Below are 25,016 nucleotides of genomic sequence, written 5' to 3' on the forward strand. Positions count from 1 at the left end.
CTTCTATTTTAATTGGCACATTTTTACTAATTAATATAACTACTCCTCTTGCTTTTGAAGTATACGACGCTGCTGTTACGTGTCCTACCCAATCTCTCTTTAATTTCTTGTGCTCCAATTCAGTTAAATGTGTTTCTTGCACAAATGCTATATCAATTTTTTCTTTTTTCAGTAAATTTAGCAGTTTCTTCCTTTTAATATGGTTATGTATTCCGTTAATATTTAAAGTCATTTCGTTCAGCATAGCCATTTTATACTTTGTTTATCTTCCCTTTCTGTTTCTCCATCATTATCTTTCCTTCTTATCCATTTCTGCTTTCTTGTTTTGAACACTTCATAAGACAACATTTCTAAAACATCAAACATTTTCCCTATTCTCCTATTTAAAACTTCTTTAACCCCATTCTCCCCTCCCCCTCCTGAGTTGTCCTTTATCCCTTGTCGGGCAACCACATCTCCCCTCTCCATTTGGATTTGCGAATTCACTCGCAAACGTCAGCTGATTTTGCAGTGACCGTAACTCCTCCCCACCCAGCCCCCCCCAGAAAAGATTTCAATTTTCATATGTAACAAAGGTCACTCTTTTAATTCCCTCCTTATTCCCTCTTTTCCATTTCCCTCCCTTATTAATTCTTGTCTATACTCTATATATTTTCCTCTAAATACGGATACATTCATGTATGCACACTATATATATATATATATATATATATATACATATATATATACATATGTATATGTGTTTACACATATACATATAGATCGTGGTCATTTTTACTCTTATTACATGTCTTCATCTCTCTGCTTGTTTTGTAGTTGTTCTGCAAATTTCCTTGCTTCCTCTGAATCCGAGAATAGTCTGTTTTGTTGCGCTGGAATAATTATTTTAAGTACCGCTGGGTACCATAACATAAATTTATATCCTTTTTTCCATAAGATCGTTTTCGCTGTATTGAACTCCTTCCTCTTCTTCAGGAGTTCAAAACTTATGTCTGGATAGAAAAAATTTTTTTGACCTTTATATTCCAGTGGCTTTTTGTCCTCTCTTTCTTCATTGCTTTCTCCAATATATTTTCTCTTGTTGTATAATTTAAGAATTTTACTAAAATGGATCTTGGTTTTTGCTGCGGTTGTGGTTTCGGGGCTAAAGTTCTATGTGCCCTCTCTATTTCCATTTCTTCCTGTAATTCTGGTCTTCCCAGGACCCTGGGGATCCAATCTTTTATAAATTCTCTCATATTCTTGCCTTCTTCATCTTCCTTAAGGCCCACTATCTTTATATTATTTCTTCTATTAGAGTTTTCTATTATATCTATCTTCTGAGCTAACAGCTCCTGTGCCTCTTTAGCTTTTTTATTAGATTCTTCTAATTTCTCTTTTAAGTCTTTTACTTCCATATCTACAAATGTTTCTCGTTTTTCCATATTTTCCACTCTTTTTGCCAATTCTGATATGGTCACTTCCATTTTATTCATTCTTTCTTCTGCATTCTTAATTCTTCTTTTTATCTCATCAAATCTTGTAATTGCCATTCTTTCACTGATTCCATATATTCTTTAAAAAAAGATACATCCATTGTCTTGCTTTTCTCTTCTTCTTCCACTTCTTTCTGTTCTTCTTCTTCTTCCTCTGGGTTGACCATCTGTTGTTTCCTTGTTTTCTTTTTACCCTCTTCTTTCTTGTTGTCGTTATTGTCTGTGTTCTGCACCTGCTGCTGTGCTCCAGGTGTCTCTCTCAGCTGTGGAGATCGACTCCGCAGCTGTTCCCCCCTCCCGTTAGTGTGTTTTTTTTATGCGCATCGCGCATGCGCGAGGAGTCACGCATGCGCGGTTGCGCACTTTTACTCGGCTCTGCGAGCCATTTTTGTAGTCCCGAGCCCGGGACCTCCACTAACCTGTGGGAGCGGGCCTCTCTCTCCGCAGCGGGCCTCTTCAGACAGGTAATGCCTTCACCTTCTTCTTCCGACGTCTTTCCTTCTTCTTTTCTTCCCGTTTTTGGTTTTTCTTTCTTCGCTGCCATTTTCTTCACACTTTTACTTTCACTTTGTTTTGGTTTTTAAGTTTGTGCCTTTGCTTTTTCTCTATCTTTTTTTAACTTTTCTGGAGAGGGCTGAAGTTCCCCTACCGGCCACTACTCCATCACGTGACTCTTAAGCCATTTCTTCAATGGTGGCAGGCTCCAATCTCCTGCCAAGCGGTGTCAGTCCACCTTGCTGGCTCAACTCACAACCAAATGGCTCTTTGAGAAGAGCTGTTTGCTCGAGACTTCTTCTTCTCCATTTTGGTTTCTTCACACGGCAGCCTTTCTTCTCCTGGCTTAACCTGGTTCCTCATAACTGTAAACAGATTTGTATATTGCACGGTCCCTTTAAGAGGATTTCTCTGGCTGGCTTGCCTCTGTGTTCTGCACACAGGCTTGCATATCAGTTGTTTTTACAACTTTTCAAAACATTCTTCTAGGCTTCCTGCCAGATTCTCCAAGATTATAGGTGTCTGCAGTCAGACAGACATCCTCATAGAAACTTCTGGAATATTCTAACAGAAAACTAGACTTTTTTAATGCTTAACTGCTTTTAACAAATTGAGCTCTTTCAGACAAATTTTACGAGCCTTTCTTCCAAACGCAGTTTTGAAACATGTTACCTTCTAGGAAACATAGCGACAATATTCCGAATTACTATCTTATTAATACAAAAGATCAAACTTCATAGTTTCAGCTGTAAGTGGTTTTAATTTGATGATAAAATAAATAAACCATTGGCATAAGTTTGCATTGAGATTTTCATAATGATGAATAAACAAAGCATACAGTAGGTAATATAACGATATTTGTGCCTCATCTCTCCAATGTAGAGAAGGCCACAAAGGGAGCACTGGATGCAGTAAATCAGTCCTGTGGATACAAAAGTAAAGTGTTGCTTCACTTGAAAGGCCTGTTTGGGGCCCCGGTCTGAAATGAGGGGGGAGGTGTGGGCGCAAGTTTTGCACCTCCTGTGGCCATAGAGAAAGGTGGTGGGAGGAGATTGATGAGAGGGATGAGTGCATGAGGGAGTCACGGAGGGAGCGGTCCCTACAGAAGGCAGAGAGGGGAGGAAAGGGGAAGATTTATCTAGTGGTGGGATCCTGTTATAAGTGCTAGAAATTCAGGAGGATAATGTGTTGGATGTGGAGGGAGGGTTCTATGTTTGTTATGTGTGGGGGCAGAGGCGGCCAGGGCAGATGAGCAGGAAATGGAGGAGATGTGGGTGAGGGCTGAGTTGATGGTGGTGGGAGAAGCAGATATTTTGGAAGATCTGGACTGGAAGACCTCATCTTGGGAGCAGATATGGCAGAGATTGAGAAATTGAGAGAAGGGGATAGAATCTTTGCAGGGGACAGGCTGTGAGGAAGTGTAGTCAAGGTAGTTGTGGTAGTGAGTTTGTAATATATGTCGGTGAAAAGCTTGTCTTCTGAGTTGGAGATAGAGAGATCCAGGAATGGAAAGTGTTGTCAGAGAAGGACCAGGTGAGTTTGACATCAGGGTGGAAATTGGCTGCGAAATGAATGAAGTTGACAAGCTCATCACCAGTGCAGAAATTCTGTGTCATTAATCAGTATTAGATCAGGGCTTGCTGCATATTATCACAAAGTACCTTAAATTCTTTTCATCCCTAGTATGGGGGTATTGTTTTTAGTGGCTGTTTAAAAAAAAAATTATTTGAGGAAGATTTTCATTTTGAGGGCACATGATTACAAGACAAGGGCCAGTTATTTAAATGGATATGCATAGAAATTTCTTTTCACAAAGAGAGTGATGAATTTCAGTAATTCTCCACCCAATAATGTTCTGGAGGTTAGATCATTAAAGATAGTAAAGGTGGAGGGAGATACATTTTAGAAACATTAGGCAATTGTGGATTTGGCACAGAAGAGTTGAGGCCAGCTTAGGTCACCCATGGACTGAGGGGCCTTTTTCCATTTTCTTGTCTTCTAGGTGATGGAACCTATGCCCTGATAAAGATAAAACAATCAGCTAACATATTTGTGGACAATTCATATGAAGAAAAGCTTGACTTTCACAGTATCTTCCATATGTCTTCTGAAACCTATGCAAAATTTGACATCGCTCAATGTTTAGAGTGGCATGTTTGAAGTCAGTTAGATGCTGACCTGGTTTTGGCTGAACAAATTTACACATTTTCATCAATGACAATTGAAATTTGGTGCAAATAAATGAATTTATATTAAAAACAGAAAATGCCGTAAGCATTCAGCATTGCAAACATCTGTTGAAAGGAAAACAGAGTTGATGTTTCAGGTTATTTTTACATTAGAAATTTCTCTGATCAATTCAATGTGCATTGCAGATATGAATTCATATTTGCATAAACAGAACTTATGGATACCATCGAATTTATCAAAGGAAATATTAAAAAAGACCATCTTCCTATTATCTTCACTGAAATAAAAAATCTTCACCCCATCTTGTCTGATAGATTATTTCTTACTGTCTAAAATGTATGGAATGTTTTACTCCACTCTGGTCTTTCAGATGGTGGCAACAGAACTTTGCAAACAGCTACTGTGGAATCCAGTGTTGTAAAGAAAGTTGATGGTAAGCAACATAAATTGGATTAAGATAGAATCTTGTACTTTGTTCAAGATTTTATGCTTCCACTTCAGAATTTCATTCAGGCCAAGAATGAGCCTGGCAAACTGAAGAAAATGTTAGGCGAAGTAGACCCAGAATACTGCACCAAGTGGGTGTGGGGAATTGAAAAAAAGATCTGGGATTAGCTAATTGAGTTGAATGATTTTTTATTATTTGCTCAAAAGATTTGGATGGTTTTGGCAAGGTCAGTATTAATTGCAGGAATGGGATTTTGTGCCTATTCATAACTATTGCTGAATCAATCCCCATTGATGTGCATCTGAAGTCATATATTTAGTTATTTGACTTCAAATTACCAGGCGAATGATGGGTTTCAAACTCATGTCTCCAATCACAGGCCAGGTCTCTGGATACCAATCCAGTAATGTAAGTCTCTTCTCTTTGGCTTGGCTTCGCGGACGAAGATTTATGGAGGGGGTAAAAAGTCCACGTCAGCTGCAGGCTCGTTTGTGGCTGACAAGTCCGATGCGGGACAGGCAGACACGGTTGCAGCGGTTGCAGGGGAAAATTGGTTGGTTGGGGTTGGGTGTTGGGTTTTTCCTCCTTTGCCTTTTGTCAGTGAGGTAATGTAAGTAATGTGCTACCATCTCCCACAATGAGAGGTTTAGTTCCATTTCACAAATGAAACAGGAAGATATTATATTACCATTCTGCTTAATTTATGCCAGTTTACTGAGGTGTCTTATTGGTGTATTGTGGGGAAAAAAATTGATCTCTTTAATATCCTATTTGACAGGTGGAACATCTGTGATCCAAACCAAGACCTCCTTCAGTTCCAGCAGCACTTCAGCAAAAAAGGTTGGCAGGTAAGTGGTGACTGGATCCAAGCCAAGAAATCCCGTATACTATGTATATCACTTACCCTTTAGTTAATATACACTGGAGTCTTACCCTCAATAGCCATAATTTATCATGGACCTTTTCTTCTTTAGCCCTCAGGATGCATTCCCAAGAACAAGACCACTATTAGTATCAGGAGTAAAAGAAATCATGATCACATTTCACTTATAATAACACTATAGTCAGTGTTGCTGAACCAGGAACCCAGCGCAAAAACCAGCCCTGTTCACTGCTACTGGAGAACCAAAATGCTGGGTATCTGGAGTAAATCCCTGATCTACTTACTGCTGTGCACTGCTCTGTCAGGAACCTGGGTACCATCAACCTGGCACAAATCTTCTGGTGCTCCTGCAGCAATGAATTATCTATGATTCAGTGTAGAAAGTCTGCCAGTGAGACCTGATGTGGGATAAGTTGGATAGATTGTTGCTGCTCAACACTGAGCTATGAGTCTCAGGGCTGCACCCTGCATTGCACTTGTGAGGCTGTATTATTGCCAAATATGGACAGCACCTGAATGTGTTGGAAGCTGCTGTCTTCTTTCTCTTTGCATGAACAACTCTCCCCAGCCCATTCATTGATCTCTCTCTGGTGTTGCCAGTCCCCTAGCAATAATTCATGCTCACCACTCTGGCAAGGGTAGTAAAAGCACAAAGTGCTGGAGAAGTACTTTATGTAGCAAAGGTAAAGATGCATAACTGATGTTTTGGGCTTGAGCCCTTCATCAAAGTATGAGAAAATACTGGCAGAAGTCCAAACTAAAGAGTGGGGGAGGGGGTTGGCAGAGAGAGGAGTTGATAGGTGGAGAAAGGAGGGAAGGGACAGCAGCAATGAGGGGGAGGAGGGATGGCTGGGTGGGTGAAAGAACTGGGCAGGCAGGAAAGGGGGAGGGGAAAGAAAAGGCAAGTAGGTTTAGTGGAAAGTAGTAAAATCAATGTTAAGGCCATCTGGCTGGAGAGTGCAAGAGTGCAGCCCGCCTCGTAAGTCAGTGCAGCTGCACCACTTGCCCTCCCCCGCTCAACACAGCCCCCACAAGTAGTCTCCCCACAATGAATCATAAATAATTCATTGCTGCAGGCATGCCAGTTGCTGTCAGGGATTCACACCAGCATCCCTGCATCCTGACCCCCAAAGCAGAGCAGCAAGTAACAGCAGGTATGTGGATTTTTGCTAGGTTCTCAGCACATCAGTAGGCAAAAAGAATGTCTTTTTTTGAAGTTCAGTAGATAGTTTCCTTTGTGTGTTCAGACAGGAGAGTGTTAAAGGATTCAATGCTCTGCAGGGTGATGCTAAGTAGAGTAACAGAATAATTATGAAATATCATCTTTTCATTTCAGTGCCTGAAATCCAACTATTGCTAAAATGCAAATTCAATAATTTTATGGAATGCAAATTCAATAATTTTATGGGTTGCTTTTCAGTGTTTTTGACAGAGAAGACAGTACAAGGTCTAGCAGTGTATTAGCACTTGAGAGAAAACAGGCTGAGAAGCGGAAAGAGGTGTTGAGGTCACAGACGTTACCAAAGACATCAGGATCGCAGGCACGGAAGGCGTTGATCGAGAAACTAGAAAAAGAAAGTGGAAGGTAGGACATCCTACTGCATTGGAGTTGAGAACTCCTTGTGAAAAACACAGCCGACTTGGAAAAAATGTTCCCCTCTTTTACCACCCTTTGTATGAAATGATGATTTCTGTCTCTGATTCTAAATGGCATTGTCCTAATTTTTAGTTGATCTTCAGCTTTTTTTTGTTTGTAAATGAAGTGTTACTTGTGTGAAGAGATAATGTTTGATGATTTGAAGTATTGTCCCCAGTAAATATGACTGGGAAGGTGGGGGATATCAGAAAGTTAACTATTAGTTTACATTAATAATTAATGTTCATCTCTATATTTCAGTCCTGGAAATCCAGCCATTGCCAAAGTAAAAGTACAGAGATCTTCAAGCTGTGGCGTACCAAATGCTAATAGTATTAAGCAGATGCTACTCGACTGGTGTAGAGCCAAGACACGTGGTTATGAGGTAGGCTTGCTTGAACTCCACCTCATCAGAGCTTGTAAATGTGAAAACAAAAGTTAATGAACAATGCAAAAGAAAATACACAATTTCTACCAAAGGAAAGATTTTTTTTAAAGTTTGAGATTGGATATAGAAAAGGAATTGGCCATTCAACACCTACACCCTGTTTTGTAATTCGGATAGATCATGATAGCTCAGTAACTTAATTGCCAGCTTTTGTCTTTTATTTCTAAATAAACCGATCTATAAATTTTAGTCTTCCTGAATGATTTTACTTCTTACTAACCTCATTTGTCCATTGTCAGAAGAAATAGTTTCTTTTTTGCATTCTCTTAGAATTTCAATCAAGTAAAATGTTGTATTTTATTGGTGATGAGCTGACAGATTCATAGTGATTCTTCTGTTTCACCCATTGATGTGCTTTGACAGCATCTTTAATTAAATAGCAAAGGAATGTCATGAAACTTCACTGAGTCCTATTTCAAAATCATGTTTGTAAGTAAAATTGTACTTAGATTTTTCTATTTGTAATATCCTTTGCACCATTTAAGAATGATAATGAGATCAGCACTGTGACTTGAAAATAAAGGCAAAAATCGTACTGAAAATTATTCTTACATCCATAACATTGATTCTGCACAAGAGCTTGATCATCAGTGATCATAAAAGCTACAATTTATTCTTTAAAATTATTGTTTTAGTATACTTTGTTTGAAAAAATTATGTTTTGGAGAAAGATACTGAAAGTGAATATGAACTCTGGTGAAGGAGAAATGTAAACACTATTGATAACTTTCATTGCAGTTGTTTTGTTACTTGCATTTCATTCTGAATTCTTGCTTTTATTCCTTCCTATCCATATCTTAACAGGATGGGGTTGTATACATAGACAACAAAGAGAAAAATTGCTGCAAATTTAACTATAGTTTGTCACAAAAACAGAAATGCTTCAAATATTCAGTAGATCAGGCAATAACTTTAGAGAGCAAAACAAAGTTTTTATCTTTGTTGGGCATTTGTGTTCTGATTTAACTGTATGCATTAATATTGAATCTCATAACAGAACCTTGTTCATCTTGTTCATCAGCACGTGACCATACAGAACTTCTCCTCCAGCTGGAGCGATGGGATGGCTTTCTGTGCTTTGGTTCATAACTTCTTCCCTGAGGCCTTTGATTACTCAGAATTGAAACCCAACAACCCCAGGCACAACTTTGAGGTGGCATTCACAATGGCAGAGTAGGTACCATTCTTTGATTACTTCATGCATTATATTAACAACTTTTAGAATGACAATTTTGACAGTGATTATCAAGGGCCTGTGTATATTTTGAAAGCACAATAACAAATATTGCAAAAAAGGAAGGACTGTAACATTGTGGAAAAAAAAAGCTCCATTTAAGTATCTGGAAATCAAAATACTAGATAGCCACTTTCTTTTGTAATGGATATATTAGCCTTGTTCACACAAGGAGCTGCATATTCCCATGCAAATATCTTCTAATTAAACAATCATTCTGCCAGACATTATCAGTAATGATTTCTGTTGAGTTAATAACCACTAAGCATTCTGTATTAAGTTAACTTTCAATAATTACCGGTAATGCTGAATGTTAGTGAATGCTAATAAAGGCTTAATATGTGTCAGCCAAGTTGTGCTATCTATCCTGTTACTGAGTGAATAATCTATAAATTTTACACACACACACACATATATATTTATATATATTATATATATATGTGTGTGTGTGTGTGTGTATGTATATATATAAAAAACTAGTGTTCAGTTGCTGCATTCATAGAGATATTGGATGAGTGTGTGCGCAACAACATGTTTTTTAACAAACTCCTCAAAGATTCTACTCCATTTTTGATTTGTACCTTGATGAAATGTAGCCTTTATGTCAATATCTTTGATTTTTGTAATGACATAACTTTAATGCAGGTTTTGTGTCCATTCTGATTTGATTTTTGCACTAATCTACAAGTTGCACCATTTGATATTGCTGCACTCCTATTGTCTATGGAGCTTAGTCTGGTATGAACATGGCTTAATTAGAAGAAACAGCTTTAGTGGTGAGATGTCATTTATTTTATGTTATGAACAATGAGAGGGTGGAGTTACTTGTATAACTGATACCAGAAATTACACATAAAATAATTTTTACTGAATTCTAAAGTATGTTTTACTACCAAAATACTGTGATTGTGAGGAAGTGCAGTGAACAAACCACACCGGCAACTAGACCAACTGATTTTAATCAATTTTGTACGTGCACTTATATCTCCCAGCTCCCATCGATGCTTACAACTCCCAGGACAGAAATTATGTCAGCCTGAGGGGTGGAACTGCGCCCAGTACATCGGGGCTCTCTGCCTCTCACGAGTCCTCAGCTCCGTAACCAGGTTCGCTTGCAGAGTGGTTCAGCCCACCACAGGACCCCTCCAGCCCCCAGAACCAGTGTTCGGAGATGGAGAGCCATCTGACAGTACACATTTTGTACATTTAGACGGGCAACCCCTCTGCCACGGGAACGCGACTGTCATTGGTTGCCCTAAGTTGACGTGTGCCGGCTTGAGGCAGTTGACTGTGAAGGTTTCTTGCCTGCCCTCAATGTGCAGGACACACATCATGCCATTGTGTTGAAGCACCTTATATGGACCCACGTATGAGTGCAGAAGTGGAGTTTGGTGCATTCCTCTCCTCATGGAAACGTACTAGCAGTCGGGACATAGGAGGCAGTTAGACCATGTCATGAAGTTGGGATAGGGGCTAAGAGGCTGTAGTCACATCAGGAGTGCTATGGACGAGTCTTCCTGTCCCCAAGCTGCTGGCACGAACTCGCCTGGGAGAATAAAGTGGAGACCATACACAAGCTCAGTAGAGGATGTGCCCAAATCTTCCTTCAGTGCCATGAGTATGCGTCTTAGCACCTTAGGCAACTCGACTACCCAATTTGAGGCACACTATTAGGGCTGACTTCAAATGATGGTGGAATCTCTCCATGAGGCCTTTGGACAGTGGCTGGTAGGCTATGGTATGGTGCCAAGGAGCTGGGCTAGTGCTGTCCATAATGTTGACATGAATTGCGCTCCCCTGTCTGAAGTTATGTCAGCCAGTAATCTGAAAGGAGCTACCCGGTTCACAATGAGAGCCCTGGCGCAGGATGTCAAGGAGGTGTTCAGTTGTGGGACAGCCTCCGGCCATCTTGTGAATCTGTCGACCATCATGAACAGCTACTTGGTGTTTCTCAAAGGTAGCAGTGGTTCAACGATGTCCATGTGAACATGGTCAAAATGCCTGTGTGTCGGACTGGAGAGGGGCTTTCATGTGCCTCTGTATCTTGGAAGCCCAATAGTGTACACAAGTTCTGTCCCAGTGGCTGTCCTGTTTCCGCAGGCCATGCCACATAAACTTGTCTGCGACGAGCTGCACGGTTGCTCAGATAGATGGGTGTGCCAGGCCAAGAATTACGTCAAACACACGGTGACTCCAAGTGGCAGGTTCAATGGGTCGAAGTTGACCCATGGATACATTGGAGAGAAACGTAGCCCTGGAAGGTCTGAACCTCATGTCTTCTAGCTTGAGGCCTGAAATAGCGGTACAATAGGCTGGTATCTCACTGTCTTGCTGCTGCACTGCTGCAAGAGCTGCATAGTCAATCCCTGGAGACAAAAAATGGATTGAATGGATGACTGAGATAGTGCTTCCGCCATGAGATTGTTCTTGCCCGCAATGTGTTGAATGGAAGTTGTGTACTCCATAATATAGATGTCTCTGTTGCCTTGCCGACCACGGGATGGAAATGATGTCAGCGCCAAGGGCTAGAACCGCACCTGGTACATCAGGGCTCTCTGACCCCACAAATCCTCAGTTCTGGTTCACTTGCAGAGTGGCTCAGCCCACCTCAATACCCTATTGTCTAAATAACGAACACAATATATCTAATAGCTAACCTTTATAAAAGCATGGCTTGAATATTGACTAGACTTGGAGAGTTTCTCTGTTTTATTTCAATCATTAATTGGATGTATGAAATCATATTCAAGACCAGCTATTAGAACCCATCATTGATTTACTGGAAAAGGACAAAGAGGTGACACTGCTGTTTCATGGCTCCAGGGAGCTGGGCTGGATCCAGATCTCAGATGCGGGGTTGAATGTATATATTCCCCCTGTGATTGCATGTTTCAATTAGGTGTTTCAAAGATATGCTGGCAGGTTAAATGCTTACTGTTAATTACCAAGGGCTACGGGGAAATAAGGAGAGGAGAATGGGGCTGAATGAATTGCTCTGTTGAGAACCATTATGGTCCTGATGAGCTGATTCCCTCCTGTGTTCTATAAGTAAAATGTAGTGGTGACCTGCCTCCTTGTGATAAAGGTATTTCTGTGATGCTGTTAGATGGTTGTTCCAGTTTTTCAAACAGTGACAGTAAAACAATGGATATGTCTTTCTAAGACAGTATGGTATCTGGCTAGAAGAACTTGTAAATAGTGGCAATCAGTTACCTTTATTGGTGGTAAAGAGTGTAGGTTTTAAGTTTATTGCAAATGTTGTGAGCAATAACTTAACTATTAGCCTACTTGGTGATCTCATCGTCTAATTTTAACTTAGTTCTGTGTAGGATTTCAATTATTAATCATCATTTATCTTGATTTTGAAAGTATAACATTAAATAGATTTTTGAAATTCTTGTTGCAACTTTTAACATTGGAGGTAAAGATATAGATTTATGCCACCTGTATGCATTGTTGATTCTCAGACGGGGAAGAGGCACAAGTACCTAGAAATATTCATGAAAAGTAAGAGTGAGAAGAGATTATGAATGCTATAAATCTGCATAATGTATCAATTAGAACATTCTTCCTGATCATCTCCCCAAATGTATTATATCAGGAGATATTTCTTATTTTGTCTACAATTTATTTCTCATCATTCTAAAAAGCTTCAAAATATTGAAAGCTATACTTGAATGTAAAAAATGCTCATCTAAAATTGCTTTGATTAAAAAGTACAGAAAATGGAAGTTTGCTTCTGAAATTTTAATCCAGCTTCTTGCCATCCACCAAGATGATTTTTACAGGATAACCTGCTATTAGCAGAAAATGTTATTGCTTGTATCTTACTTGACAGTGAAATAATTGATTTTTAGGATCAGCATCGTTTCTATTGCAGTTTTATTTTCCCAGGAAACCTAACTTTTAAAGGCCATGGATGAAAACACATTAGAGCCTTTGGGATCCAAAATCACTTTCTACCTTTTCCCCAACTTCCCTCTCTCTATCTCTCTTTTATATCTTTGTCTTGTTTCTGCATTGTCAATATGTTCTCTGTTCAAGGTTTTCCTCGTTTCTTCCTCTAAGAAAATAAAATATGCACACTTGTACTTGGCTTTCCATAGTTAAACAATGGCATGGTGCACATCTAATTCTGCTTCACCATAATTATGTGTCTCCTTAAGCAATGAGATATATTAATCTAGTTTAAAGAAAAGTATGAGGTACCCTGGAAATAATGCAGATGCAATATCACATGTTGAATTATTAGGTCACAGCAACATGTCAATTTGGGCAATTCTTTTGCCCTTAGACATTCCCATTGGATACAAATCTGAGCAACCTATGGAGATGGAATAGATTTCAATTTCTCTTGTTTTTTTTCTTTGTTTTCTTTAGTGTCCAAAACTTTTAATTATTTAATCTTCTTTGTTGGTCTTTTGTACACTATCATTGCTAATACACTTAAATGTTATACATGTTCATCAATGAGTTACACTTTCCCCATTGGAATCACTGCTTTTGATGTAGTTACTTTGTTCTGTCATGTAACATTCATGTTCAGTCAATTTGTATTGAGCACAATGTTATTGCCGTTGTGTATCATGAAACATGTTTTTTTCTTTTTGTTCATTGTATGTCACTGAATGAATGTAATATATGTTTTCTTTTGTTTCCTTGCTTTTTCTCTCCCTCTCTCCTACTGAACCCTGTTGTGTCCCGTCTCCTTTCTTGTTTGACCCTTTCTGTGGTCCAATAGGAAGCATGCAGACTGTCCGCAGCTACTCGACGTGGAAGATATGGTGCGAATGAAGGAGCCGGACTGGAAATGTGTTTACACATACATTCAGGAATATTATCGCTGTCTGGTGCAGAAGGGTCTGGTTAAAACCAAAACCTCCTCCTAGAGATTTACGGAGAGAAGGGTGAGAGACCTTTCCTGATATAGCAACGGGGTCCTAGCAGAATGTGGTAAAATTGAGATTTTATCTTTATATCCTATTCAGTATTTGTCAACTTTAATTATTCTTTGTAATTCTTCCAGTTTGGAATGATATGAAGGAAATTAAGAAAGGTAATTTGACTGTACTCAATTGGTTTGTGTCGCACATGTACCGGTACTTCTGATGCTATGTTATAATTTCTTAGAATATAATTAGATATCAATGATAAAAACTTACTTGATTGACTAACAGTGTGTGTCATTGGTCCTTCTAGTTTATATTATGCCAAACTATTTTTCTGCCTAGATCCACTAACTTGCTGCTGGACCATATCCCTCCATACCCCTACCATCCATGTGTTTCATCACCTGAACTTTTTCCTAATTATTGATTGCATCAATAAATCACTGATTCTGGTCATCAATTCCTATGTTACATAGTAACAGAAGACCCTGGAAACAATCAGCAGTTGTAACAGTTCACATTTCAGGACTGGGTTCCTTCTGTTTAATTTTGGATTTTCAGCATTTCCTTATTTTGATTTCTCCATTTAGATGTTGGTACCATTTGAAAATGAAGGCATTCCCAAAAATCAAGAAGTCATTGAAATCAAGCAGTGACATATCTTCTCACAAAAGAGTTGCGTGATGAAGTGTTTTGTCAATATCAAAAGATGCTAAAGAAATTAGTTCAGTAAAGACTAATATAAAACAAATATCCCAGTGGAATCCTGATTAATGCAGAAGGGGAAAAAAGTTGGAACAGAAAATCACAGATACCAGTCACTGCTCACATACCTAACCATCATCTTTATTTTAGGTGAAAAAAAAGTAGAGGTGACTATAAAGCATTGTGCATCTCTTTGTACATGCATTCACTTTTTCATAAAAGTCAATAAGCAGTAAAAATATTGCTTTGCATTTCTGAAATGATGAAATCTGTACCAACATATTCATTACCCAGTCTTCTATAATTCCAACAAAGCTGCACTCATACAATCGTTCACCGTTCCAAAGACAGTGCTATAAACCAAACGGATGGCCTGGGAGTAGATACACTTATAGGCCAAGCCAGGTAATAGTAATAAATTTCCAGATTTATGAAAACCATTCCTATTTTTTAATAATTCCAGATTATTGTAATTAAACTGTAATCACATTTCCCAACTAACATGATAAATTCTGAACTTTTTAAAACCTTTTTAATTTCAACATTTGCTGCCAGGCATATTCTCCAGCCTGTCATGGCTTGAAGAGTTGCTGTCTGCTGTTCTCCAAGTCATTCTTTCCAAATTAGCTTCCTGAATGGAATCATAAAACTTGTCTAAGTCATGCTTTTCAATTTTCATGCAACTTACTCTTTTGGTCAGAGTAGTATTGAAAATGTATGTATTTTATCTTTTAAATTTAACTGTATTAACATTTTTATATATGGTTGAATTATTGACATTTACAAGTTTTTAAAAAATCTTGGAAAAGACATCCCAACATTAGCAAAAGCTTATATTGAAACCGAATAGCCTGCAATTTGTGCAAATAATAGTAAATTTGACAGCGTAACATTGTTGTTACACAGTGAAAACAACAGCAATCTCCCGAGCAAAATTCAAACTGTTAGAAGAGCTTAAAAACAGCAAGAGCTAAATGACACCATGGCAATGAATCTTAAATAATTTACATTTCTTGTATCTTCGGGCTGTTAACCAGGCTTCATTATTTGTATATGTTTAATTGATTGACATTTGTGAACTATTACCAATGGAGAAAATAGAGATATTTCTCTCTCTGTCATCCATTTTGACTTTTATTTTCTTGTATAAGAAACTCATATTCTAAGATATTTGCAAATGCCAAAAAAAAAATTCATTTTTAAAATATCCATGAAGTAATGGATTATTATGGACTCTCTGGAATTCCTTTAGGCATACAATTTAGGTATGTTTAAGTTACGAGTCAAACCCTAATCAAGTCAGGATTTTTTTTTACATCAGAAATGCCGAAAATAAGCTCAAATCAGCTGTAAAGGACATTAACAAAGAAAAATCTGCCATTTTAAACATTTTTTGCCATCATGATGTTGACATTTCAGATAAGTTGTTTGGGCAGAAAATTCAATGTTGTGAAAATCATTTTGTTAGTGTTAAGTGTTTCTTACTCTTCATGAAATTGGTGACACAGAGGGTCCAAGGTTTTTACTTGGAAGATAGAGCAGAGCATCTAGAAAAGAAAATCTTATAGCACATTATAATGTAAACATTATATGTTTACATTAAAGTTAAATGATTCAAGAGCACCTCTTTCAAAGATGGTGGAAACAAAATATGTTTTACTGATTTTCCCCCAGAATGTGTTTATTAGGTCATTTTGTTACATGATATAATTTCCTTGCCAGACAATGCAGGCAGTCAACGAAACAACAGTTACATCATATCTTGGCTTGAATTAGAAAATAGCTATCGGGGAAGTGTTGAAATGAGGTTTACATTAACTTAGCAGTCTGTTTCTAAAGCAGCATCTGTCTCCTTGGCTACTAAACTAAGTGCCAAACTGAAGACTTGTTATTGAAAAGATTTTCCACAGCCACTGACATCTTGTTATTACTGGGATTAATGAGGGTGTATGTTATGTGCGTTTCTCTAAAAATTACAAGTTCAGTTTTTCTGTCAAATAAATTAATGAGCATGTGTAAATGGATCCAACCTTTTGAAGTTCGCTGGATTTGTCAGCTGTATACACTGACTTTAGATGGTGATATTCGTAGGAGGAAATGGTCACAGTGTGCCTTTGTGTCCTGAACATTATGACTTTAAAAGGAATGTTGTATTAATGGTCCAGATTTTGCAGTCATGAGCATAGAGATAATTCCAAAGGAAAAAAACTGCAGAACCTGGAGATCTGAAATAAAAAGAGAAAATGCTTAAAGTTTCGGAGCGAAGAAGTGACTTAGTAGAGGTCTACAAGAGTATGAGAGGGTTAGATAGGATGGACATCCAGCACCTTTATTTCCAGGACAAGGGTAGCAAACAGCAGAGGAAATCTGTACAGAGTGAGGAGAGACATCAACAGTATTTGTTTTTTACACAGAGAGCAGTGGGTGTCTGGAATGCATTCCCAGGGGGTGGTGGTGGAGGCTGGTACAATTTGGACATTTAAAAAACTCTTGGACAGGCACGTGGATGAAAGAAAAATAGAGAGTTACGAGGTATGGAAGGTTTAGTTTTTTGAGTAGGTTTATAGAGGTCAATACAACATCATGGGCTGAAGGGCCTGTACTCTGCTGTAATGCTCTATGTTCTATTCAGTAAATCACACATCTATGGGGGATAAAAGGGAATACTTTAGACAGATGACTTTTTATGAAAATGTTCTGATGAAAGATCATCCACCTAAAACATTACCTTGGGCTATACAACAATGCAATTCAAAGAGATGCTGAATCAATAAAAAGTTATCACATAATATGTAGAAAGCAAGGAAAATTTTAATTCTTCCTTTGTGTCCATTTGAATGCCAAGCTCCAGGATATTTGGACGAGTTTAGTATCCCTAAATCCTCAACCAACCTGTGCAACTGCACTATACTGCACTCCGACAGTAAAGGATCATGTTCAATTATTCTGGATTCTAGGGTAATTCTGTTAAAATTGGACAAAAACACTCTTTCTTCAATTGAGGAAAAGGGATTCTGACAATTCAAGTCCTCAAATGTGGCATAAAACTCAATGGCCCAGTGGGCAACAGGAATCCCTTCCTTTTATATCCTCCTGAAACCAGACATGAAAAATACCACCATTGCTATTTCTGCAAAACTTTCCAAATTCAGTGGTTGAATAAGCAGAAGGCATCATCTTCTCCCAGGCCATCATCTCCACCATTGAACCACGAGTTATTCTCAGCTGGCTACTTTGGGAAAACCTAAATTGTGAAGAATCTGGGACAAGTTGAGGAGAATGTGAGGAGAATAAAATGAAATTAATATAGGATTGATGTAAATTGGCAGTTGATGTCCAGCACAGACTTAATAGGGTGAAAGGCTTGATTGCATGCTGTATTGCTTCATGACTCTATGATTATAATCATGCCTTTTGCAATAGAACTTTTGTGAAAGGAGGTTTAGTAGGTGAACAGAAAAAAAGATTCAAGAGTGTTCTCAAAGTATCTGTGAAGAAGTACAACATCGATATTGCCACTGACCCTGTGTCTCTGGCCCATGATCATTCAAAATTGAAAAGAAGCATTTGTGATGGTGCTGAGAACTTTCAAGGCCATGCATTGGGAGCTCACAGAAGCTCTGTATTGATGCCAGAAGGATCACAACACCTCACAAACTTCCCTCTCATTACTTACTACCTATGTGTGCAAGTCTGCAATTCTCTCATTGGCCCAACTGGTCTTGCAGCATCCTTAAGAGTAAGGAATATATAACCAATGTTTCCAGCCTGAACTCTTCTTTAAGGTTTGAGAAAAAAGCAGGCAAATGCCTGAATAAATAGGCTGGGGAAGGAGGGAAGAAAGGACAGCGGGAGGAGAACATGTTGAATTATTTCCTTTTGCATGTTGCCTGTGCTCCTTCCCCTCTGTGTTTTTTCTTCCCCTCTCCCCCGCCCTTTTTATTCAGGTGCCTGTCTGTATTTTGCTCATAACTTGAAGAAATGTTGTTAATTTGTTAGATACTGGTTATAGTGGCATAGAAACTGTTGACAGAAAATGAGACATTGAACTCATGAAGTAAAATCCAGTGTCTGATATGATGGGAATAATTGACTCGTGTTTAGAAATGAATTGTTGTCTATTTCTGAAATATCCATTATTTCAAATTAACGTGCAACCTGGCACACTTAAACTGCAGATAATTTCATAAATGTTTTGAGAATGACATTTTAGTTCTTTTTGCCATATGGCTGTCGACAAATAGTCAGAGTTGATTATTCCTGAAAATAACTCAATTACTTGGCTTAAGGTTCAATTTGGAGTAAGATAATATGTAAGCAAGCAGCAGATAAAGTAACACAGTGCAGAAGCAAGCCCTTTGGCCCACCATGCTATCCATTTCTAATCCCATTTATCCATGTGTGAAAGTACAGATTCTATCACCAATGTGTATATGTACATATGTACAGATGGTAGTGTAGGATGACTGTGATTGGCTGAGAGTGTAGCCACACCTACTGGCAGGTCTTAAAGGATTGCTCCTAGCCAGACCAGGTAATTCTGGACTGGTCGACTTACTTGTGATATGCTCCAGTTTTTTAGTTAATAAAAGCCTTGGTTTGGATCAACAAGTCTTTGGTTCTTTCAACACGCACGACACCATGTTAGGTCCATTGACGTCTACGCCTTTCCAAAGAGAAATATTCCACCTTCCCTTTTGGAATGGATTCCCAGTTGTACAGTCTGAATGCCGATGAGACCACTTGTCTTTTGATTAGTTTGGGTATCAAAGCAAAATATCTTTAGATTCAGGTCAAGTTCAGATTGAATGTGATTGGATTCAGGTAAGGACTTAATTTTAACTCCAAGGTGGACTCCATCTTATCTCATTTGTATTGAGCATTATTTCTCTAGAAGAAAACTGAATACATTACAGATGGTGCATTGATAGAAATATCAGTCCATGATATTTCTTTACTCAAACTGACTTTGATTGCATTATTTGTCTAGAAGAAAACTGAATACATTACAGATGGTGCATTGATAGAAATGTCAGTCCATGATATTTCTTTACTCAAACTGACTTTGATTGCATTATTTGTCTAGAAGAAAACTGAATACATTACAGATGGTGCATTGATAGAAATGTCAGTCCATGATATTTCTTTACTCAAACTGACTTTGATTGCAGAATTATTCACTGCAAGGATTTGCATCAAAATTAATTGTCAGATAATGTAGTAATAAAGTGGTAAGTTTTAAATATATATGTTTCTCAGCTCTTGATCTGACACTGGTGCCAATGAATGCACAATTAACCAAATTCCCATTTATGTATTTTGTATAAAATAATAATTTTATAAATGGAGAAAACTGTCTGAATAGGGATAGCTTATAGAAATGTTAGTCTATAGAGTGGAATACTGATGCATGTTAAAATGTATCATTAAACAATAATGTATGAACTGTATGTCCCAATTACTTTGGTAGTACAGTATTTGCATTTCCCATTGTTCCACTACATCATATAAGTCAGATAATGCCCATGTTTGGCTCTGATCTATTTGAAACAAAAAAGCTTTCATTATACAGGTTGAGTACCCCTTATCAGAATATCCAAAATGATCCAAAATCTGAAACTATCCATGGTCCCATAAGGTAATACGTGATAGAGTTCAGAAATCCCGATCAGAGAATGGACCTAGCAGACTTAAGTAGTGTATTATTGAGTGTAGATTTTCAATACACAGTATATATACTTCATATGTAAATATTTGTATTGTAATGTGAATGCATGTATCTTTAAGTCAGAGTCAGTTAGTGCATTTTTTAAATGGTATTCCAAAATCTGAAACATTTCTGGTCCCATGCATTTTGGATAAGGGGTACTCGACCTGTATATTTCAGTGATGCATAATCTTGTTATCTGAAGGATGTCTTAGTCCACCTGAGCAAAAAGCAAAGTCTGTGCTGGCTACTTGGACACCAGACCTGGCTTATGATCAGCAATGATCTGAGGAGTGAATACACAGTGATCCTGTCAAAAATGCAAGCCTCTATCCCAAGACATGAGCTGGTTAGAAAACATCCTCATGTTTACCAATTCTCAAAAATCTCAATGTGTATTTGCATGTCTGTGATTTTCACAAATATTGAAAAATATGAAAGAGTAATTATACTCTAGTTTTTTATTTTTATTTTGTAAATAATTATGTACATTTAGGTTAATGATCAAATACTGTTATCTGAGCTCAACTAATTCAAAAGGCAGAAATTCCCAAAACTTCCCATTGCTCTGAAGCCATTCCACTCTACTGACATGACTGATGTCACTGAATTTACGCCAGATCTAACCTCACTCAATTTCAACACACAGAATTCCCAAAATAATCTAGGTAAATTTATGAAAGCTGAAGCTCAATTGTCAGGCATTGTGAGTTCCTCAATGTCAGAGTATGGTCAGCAACAATTATTCAAGAACTTGGATGCAAATAAGTATCCCTCAGAAGCGATTGAATTGTCAGTCTCATCTTCCTCTGAAGAAAAGGTTGAGCATCAATGTAATTTAATTAGCTAAGTTGTTGATTAACATGTGATGTACTGGAATGTGTTTTAGTTACAGAAATGTTAAGGAGACAAATTGTTCCAATATTTTAATATTCCATTGCACTTAAAGATTGGTAGATAAAAACAGATGGCAAACATTAGCTCTCATCAATCATTTTCCATGTTATTCCAGCTTTCTGAAACCTTTATCAAGTCTCTTAAGTAAAATAAATTCAAAATGCTACAAAAAAAAGACCAATGTATGATAAAATGTAATGAAAGTCATGACAGTCTTTATGCAAAAATACCAATAGAAAAACTTTCAAATTAACTTTGAATTTATTCTAGAGGAAATAAATCATTATAATTATAAAATATTTGAAATTTTATAGATTTATACCAAACCTTGCAATATTTTATAAGGGATAGATGCAGACACATAAATATACAAAACACAATAAAAATTAACAAATCCACTAAGGTTTCAAGAAGGCTTTAAAGGTTGGAGTGGTTGAAGATGCAAATAGGACAAATAAGAGAAAATACAGAGGGGCATGCTGAAGTTTAGCTATGGAGGACTGGAAAACAAACTCAAAGATCTTGGAGTGATTTCCGCAAAGATTTGTCTTACAAATTACTGCAGTAATGACTGTAGTAATTTTTTCAGTATAGAACTCATAATTTTGTTAGATAAGGAAGGTATAAACGCTAAAATTACTGAAGGATTACAGAAATGTAATTAAATCTGTGAAAAATCATCATCTGTTTAAAATCATAGTTGAATATAAACACAAAATGGAAAACAGGTCAGATAACACTGGATAATGAAGATTTTGGTTCCTGAACACTTTTGTGTGTATTTTATGGATTTTGGGCTGCTACTCAATAAAATCACCTTAAGACTTTTCTATCACATATCATTTTTTTATATATAACCTATTTTTGTGATATTGTGTCATATTTTAAGTCTACTCTTATACTATCCATAAAGCAAGCTGTTTTGGTCAGTCAAAGCATGCCTGGGCATGCACTCAGTGCAGGTGCTATGCAAATGTTGTCTTAGGCCTGGGCATGCTTAGTCAGGATAGATCCAGACAGGTTGTAAAAGCAGCTCACATATACAGATGCTGTGCATTATATTGATTATAGATTGAACACATGTTGATGCACAACATGTTTCTATGTTTTGAATATTTTATTTACATTTTCCATGCATGTATTCATTTCAAAGTCCAAATAAAAAAATAATCATATCAAATCCAATATACTTGATGGTTTTATAAAACTCCCAAAAAGAAATAAAAAACCGCTCCCCCCAAAATAATAACCCAATAAGGATAGAAAAGAAAGAAATTGGAAAGAGAAGGAAGACTACAGTTAGTAAAGAAAGAAAAAAACAAGCAGACCTAGTTGCCTTTCACTTGATTCCAACCTTTGTCAATTTTATTCGTTTATTTATTCCAAGGAGTTAATGAGGTTTCACAAGGCATAGAGAAACCATTAATAAATTTATACCTACAATATGTAAATATGGGCACTAGATTTTCAAAAAAAGTATATTAATTTCTCAAATTGTATGCAATCTTTCAAACAGGTATACAGTTATGAATTTCTGCATGCCATCTTTCCAAATGTAAACGAGAATCTGATTTCCATGTCACTGCTATACATTTTCTTGCAACTGTTAATGCAATTTTTACAAATTCTTTTTGATATAAATTCAGTTTTAATTTTGGTCTTATCCCTGAAATATTGCCTAGTAAAAGTAACATTGGATCCTGTGGAAATTTAACTCCTGTAACTTCTCCAAAACAGTTCCTAATTCTATCCAAAATGATCTCAATTTTAGACATGACCATGTAGAATGTAAAACAGTACCAATCTCTTGGTTACATCTAAAACATTGATCTGAAATATCTGACTTCAATCTATTTAATTTCTGTGGAGTAAGATATAGTTGATGTAAAAAATTATATTGAACCAATCTATATCTAACATTTATTGTGTTTGTCATACTGTCTAGACATAATTCTGACCAATTTTTTCTTACCAGTAATAGTATTTAAATTTGTCTTCTATCTCTGTCTAGATCTATGAATTTCCTGCTTTTGAATTCCCTTTTGCAATAATATATACATGGCTGATAGAAATTTCTTAATAGATCTATTACAAATCAGAACTTCTATTTCACTACTTTTAGGTAATAACATTGTTGGACCTAGTTTATCTTGTAAATCTTTTTATTTAAAACTAACAAAATATTGTATTATTTTGTATCCTATATTTATTTATTTTTTAATTGTTCAAATGACATTAAATTTCCTCCTTCATAACAATCTTCTACATTTCTATATTCCCTTAAAGAACCAAATATCCAAAAGTCGATTATTCTTTGTAAATGGGATGCCTATTTTATTTCAAAGGCATTTTAGCTGAACCAGGATTCCTCGTTCCCATTTCAGTATTTACTTTAACCATATATCAGTGGTTCCCAACCTTTTACTTCCCACTCACATACCACTTTAAGTATTCCCTATGCCATAAATGTTCTGTGATTAATAAGGCATTGCTTAAGGTGGTATGTGGGTGGAAAGAAAAAGTTTGAAAACCACTGTTTTAAATATTCCAAATTGATTTGTTATTTGCACAGTTTCATAACTCCAAAGGAAATGGGCCAATGACAATTTTTCTCAAGCAAAATATTTCAGTAATAATAAGGTCTAGAGCAGTGATTCTCAACCTCCCCTTCCTACTCACATACCATCTTAAGCAATCACTTACTAATCACAGAACACTAATGGCATAAGGAATACTTAAAGTGGTATGTGAGTGGAAAGTAAAAGGTTGGGAACCACTGCCATATATTAATCAAATGATTCAACAATGGAGTTTCCCTTCACCAAATATTAATCTCTTTTCCCATTTATATATAAAATCTTCTAGTGTCTTCTCTCCTAACTTTTCCATCTCTGTCTTTATCCATGCTGATTTCTCTTCCTCTTCAAAAAAAAAGAGATATCTCAATTGTGTTGTCTTATAATAATTTTTAACGTTTGGAAGTTGTAGACCTCCTAGTTCATATTTCCATGTTAATTTTTCTAAAGAAACCCTCAACATCTGCCCTTTCAAAGTAATCTCCTCAATATATTTATTTAATTTCTGGGTGGCAAAATTGTGGTAAGGATATAGGCAATGTTTGAAAAAGGTACTGCTCTCTAGGAAATATATTCATTTTAATACAATTAAATCTTCCCAATAATTTTTTTGGCAATTCCATCCATTTTTTTTTCAAATCATCATCAATGTTATTAAGTAAAGGGGTATAATTTTAATTTAAATAGATTATTTAAATGATTATCTACCCTTTTTCCTAAATATTTTATTTCATTTATCGGCTATTTAAATTGGGTATCTCTTTGACACTGAGTATAATCACCTCTAGTAAGAGGCATAATTTCACTTTTATCACAATTTATTTTATAACCAGATACTATTCCATATTCTTTTAATCTTTGATCAACTTTGGAGTCTGTAGTTGTCATTTTCCAAAATGAGGACCAGAGATGTGCCAATGAAAATCAAAGAAGCCATTATAAGGCTGAAAAACAAGAGTAAAACTGTTAAGAGACATCACTCAAACTGTAGGATTACCAAATTAAAGTTTGGAACATCATTAAGAAGAAAGAGCGTACTGGTAAGCTTGGTAATCACAAAGGGACTGGTATTCCAAGGAAAACCTCCACTGCTGATGACAGAAGAATTCTCATCATAATGAAGAAAAATCCCCAAATGTATGTCCAACAGGTGAGAAACACTCTTCAAGAGGCAATGACTACTGTCCGCAGAAGATTTGGGGCAGCACGATTAGCAATGCTGTTACAGTGTCAGTGACCCAGGTTCGAATCCGGCTCTGTCTGTAAAGAGTTTGTACGTTCTCCCTGTGTCTGTGAGAATTTCATCTGGGTGCTCTGGTTTCCTCTCACCATTCAAAAACGTACGAAGTATAGGTCAATAGGGTGTAATTGAGCAGCAGGGGCTCGTGGGAAAAAAGGGCCTGTTCCTGTGCCGTATGTCGAAAGTTAAAATT

General features: G+C 37.0%; 1 protein-coding gene across 3 annotated transcripts in view; it reads left to right on the plus strand.

Annotated features, from left to right (window-relative positions):
• Positions 1–25,016, plus strand: part of smtnb (smoothelin b) — a 322,821-nt gene that overhangs the window by 286,115 nt on the left and 11,690 nt on the right. For 2 of the 3 annotated variants that reach the window (XM_069932808.1, XM_069932807.1), the window contains exons 14-19: positions 4,531–4,593; positions 5,387–5,456; positions 6,912–7,076; positions 7,389–7,512; positions 8,597–8,748; positions 13,551–13,716. In XM_069932808.1, the coding sequence (XP_069788909.1) occupies positions 4,531–4,593; positions 5,387–5,456; positions 6,912–7,076; positions 7,389–7,512; positions 8,597–8,748; positions 13,551–13,698 (722 nt within the window). In that variant the 3' untranslated portion in view covers positions 13,699–13,716. The remainder of the gene's footprint in view (positions 1–4,530; positions 4,594–5,386; positions 5,457–6,911; positions 7,077–7,388; positions 7,513–8,596; positions 8,749–13,550; positions 13,717–25,016) is intronic. The other variant, XM_069932809.1, reaches the window with a different exon arrangement.

Source organism: Narcine bancroftii, chromosome 4 (assembly GCF_036971445.1).
Source record: "Narcine bancroftii isolate sNarBan1 chromosome 4, sNarBan1.hap1, whole genome shotgun sequence".
In the NCBI taxonomy this organism is placed as follows: domain Eukaryota; kingdom Metazoa; phylum Chordata; class Chondrichthyes; order Torpediniformes; family Narcinidae; genus Narcine; species Narcine bancroftii.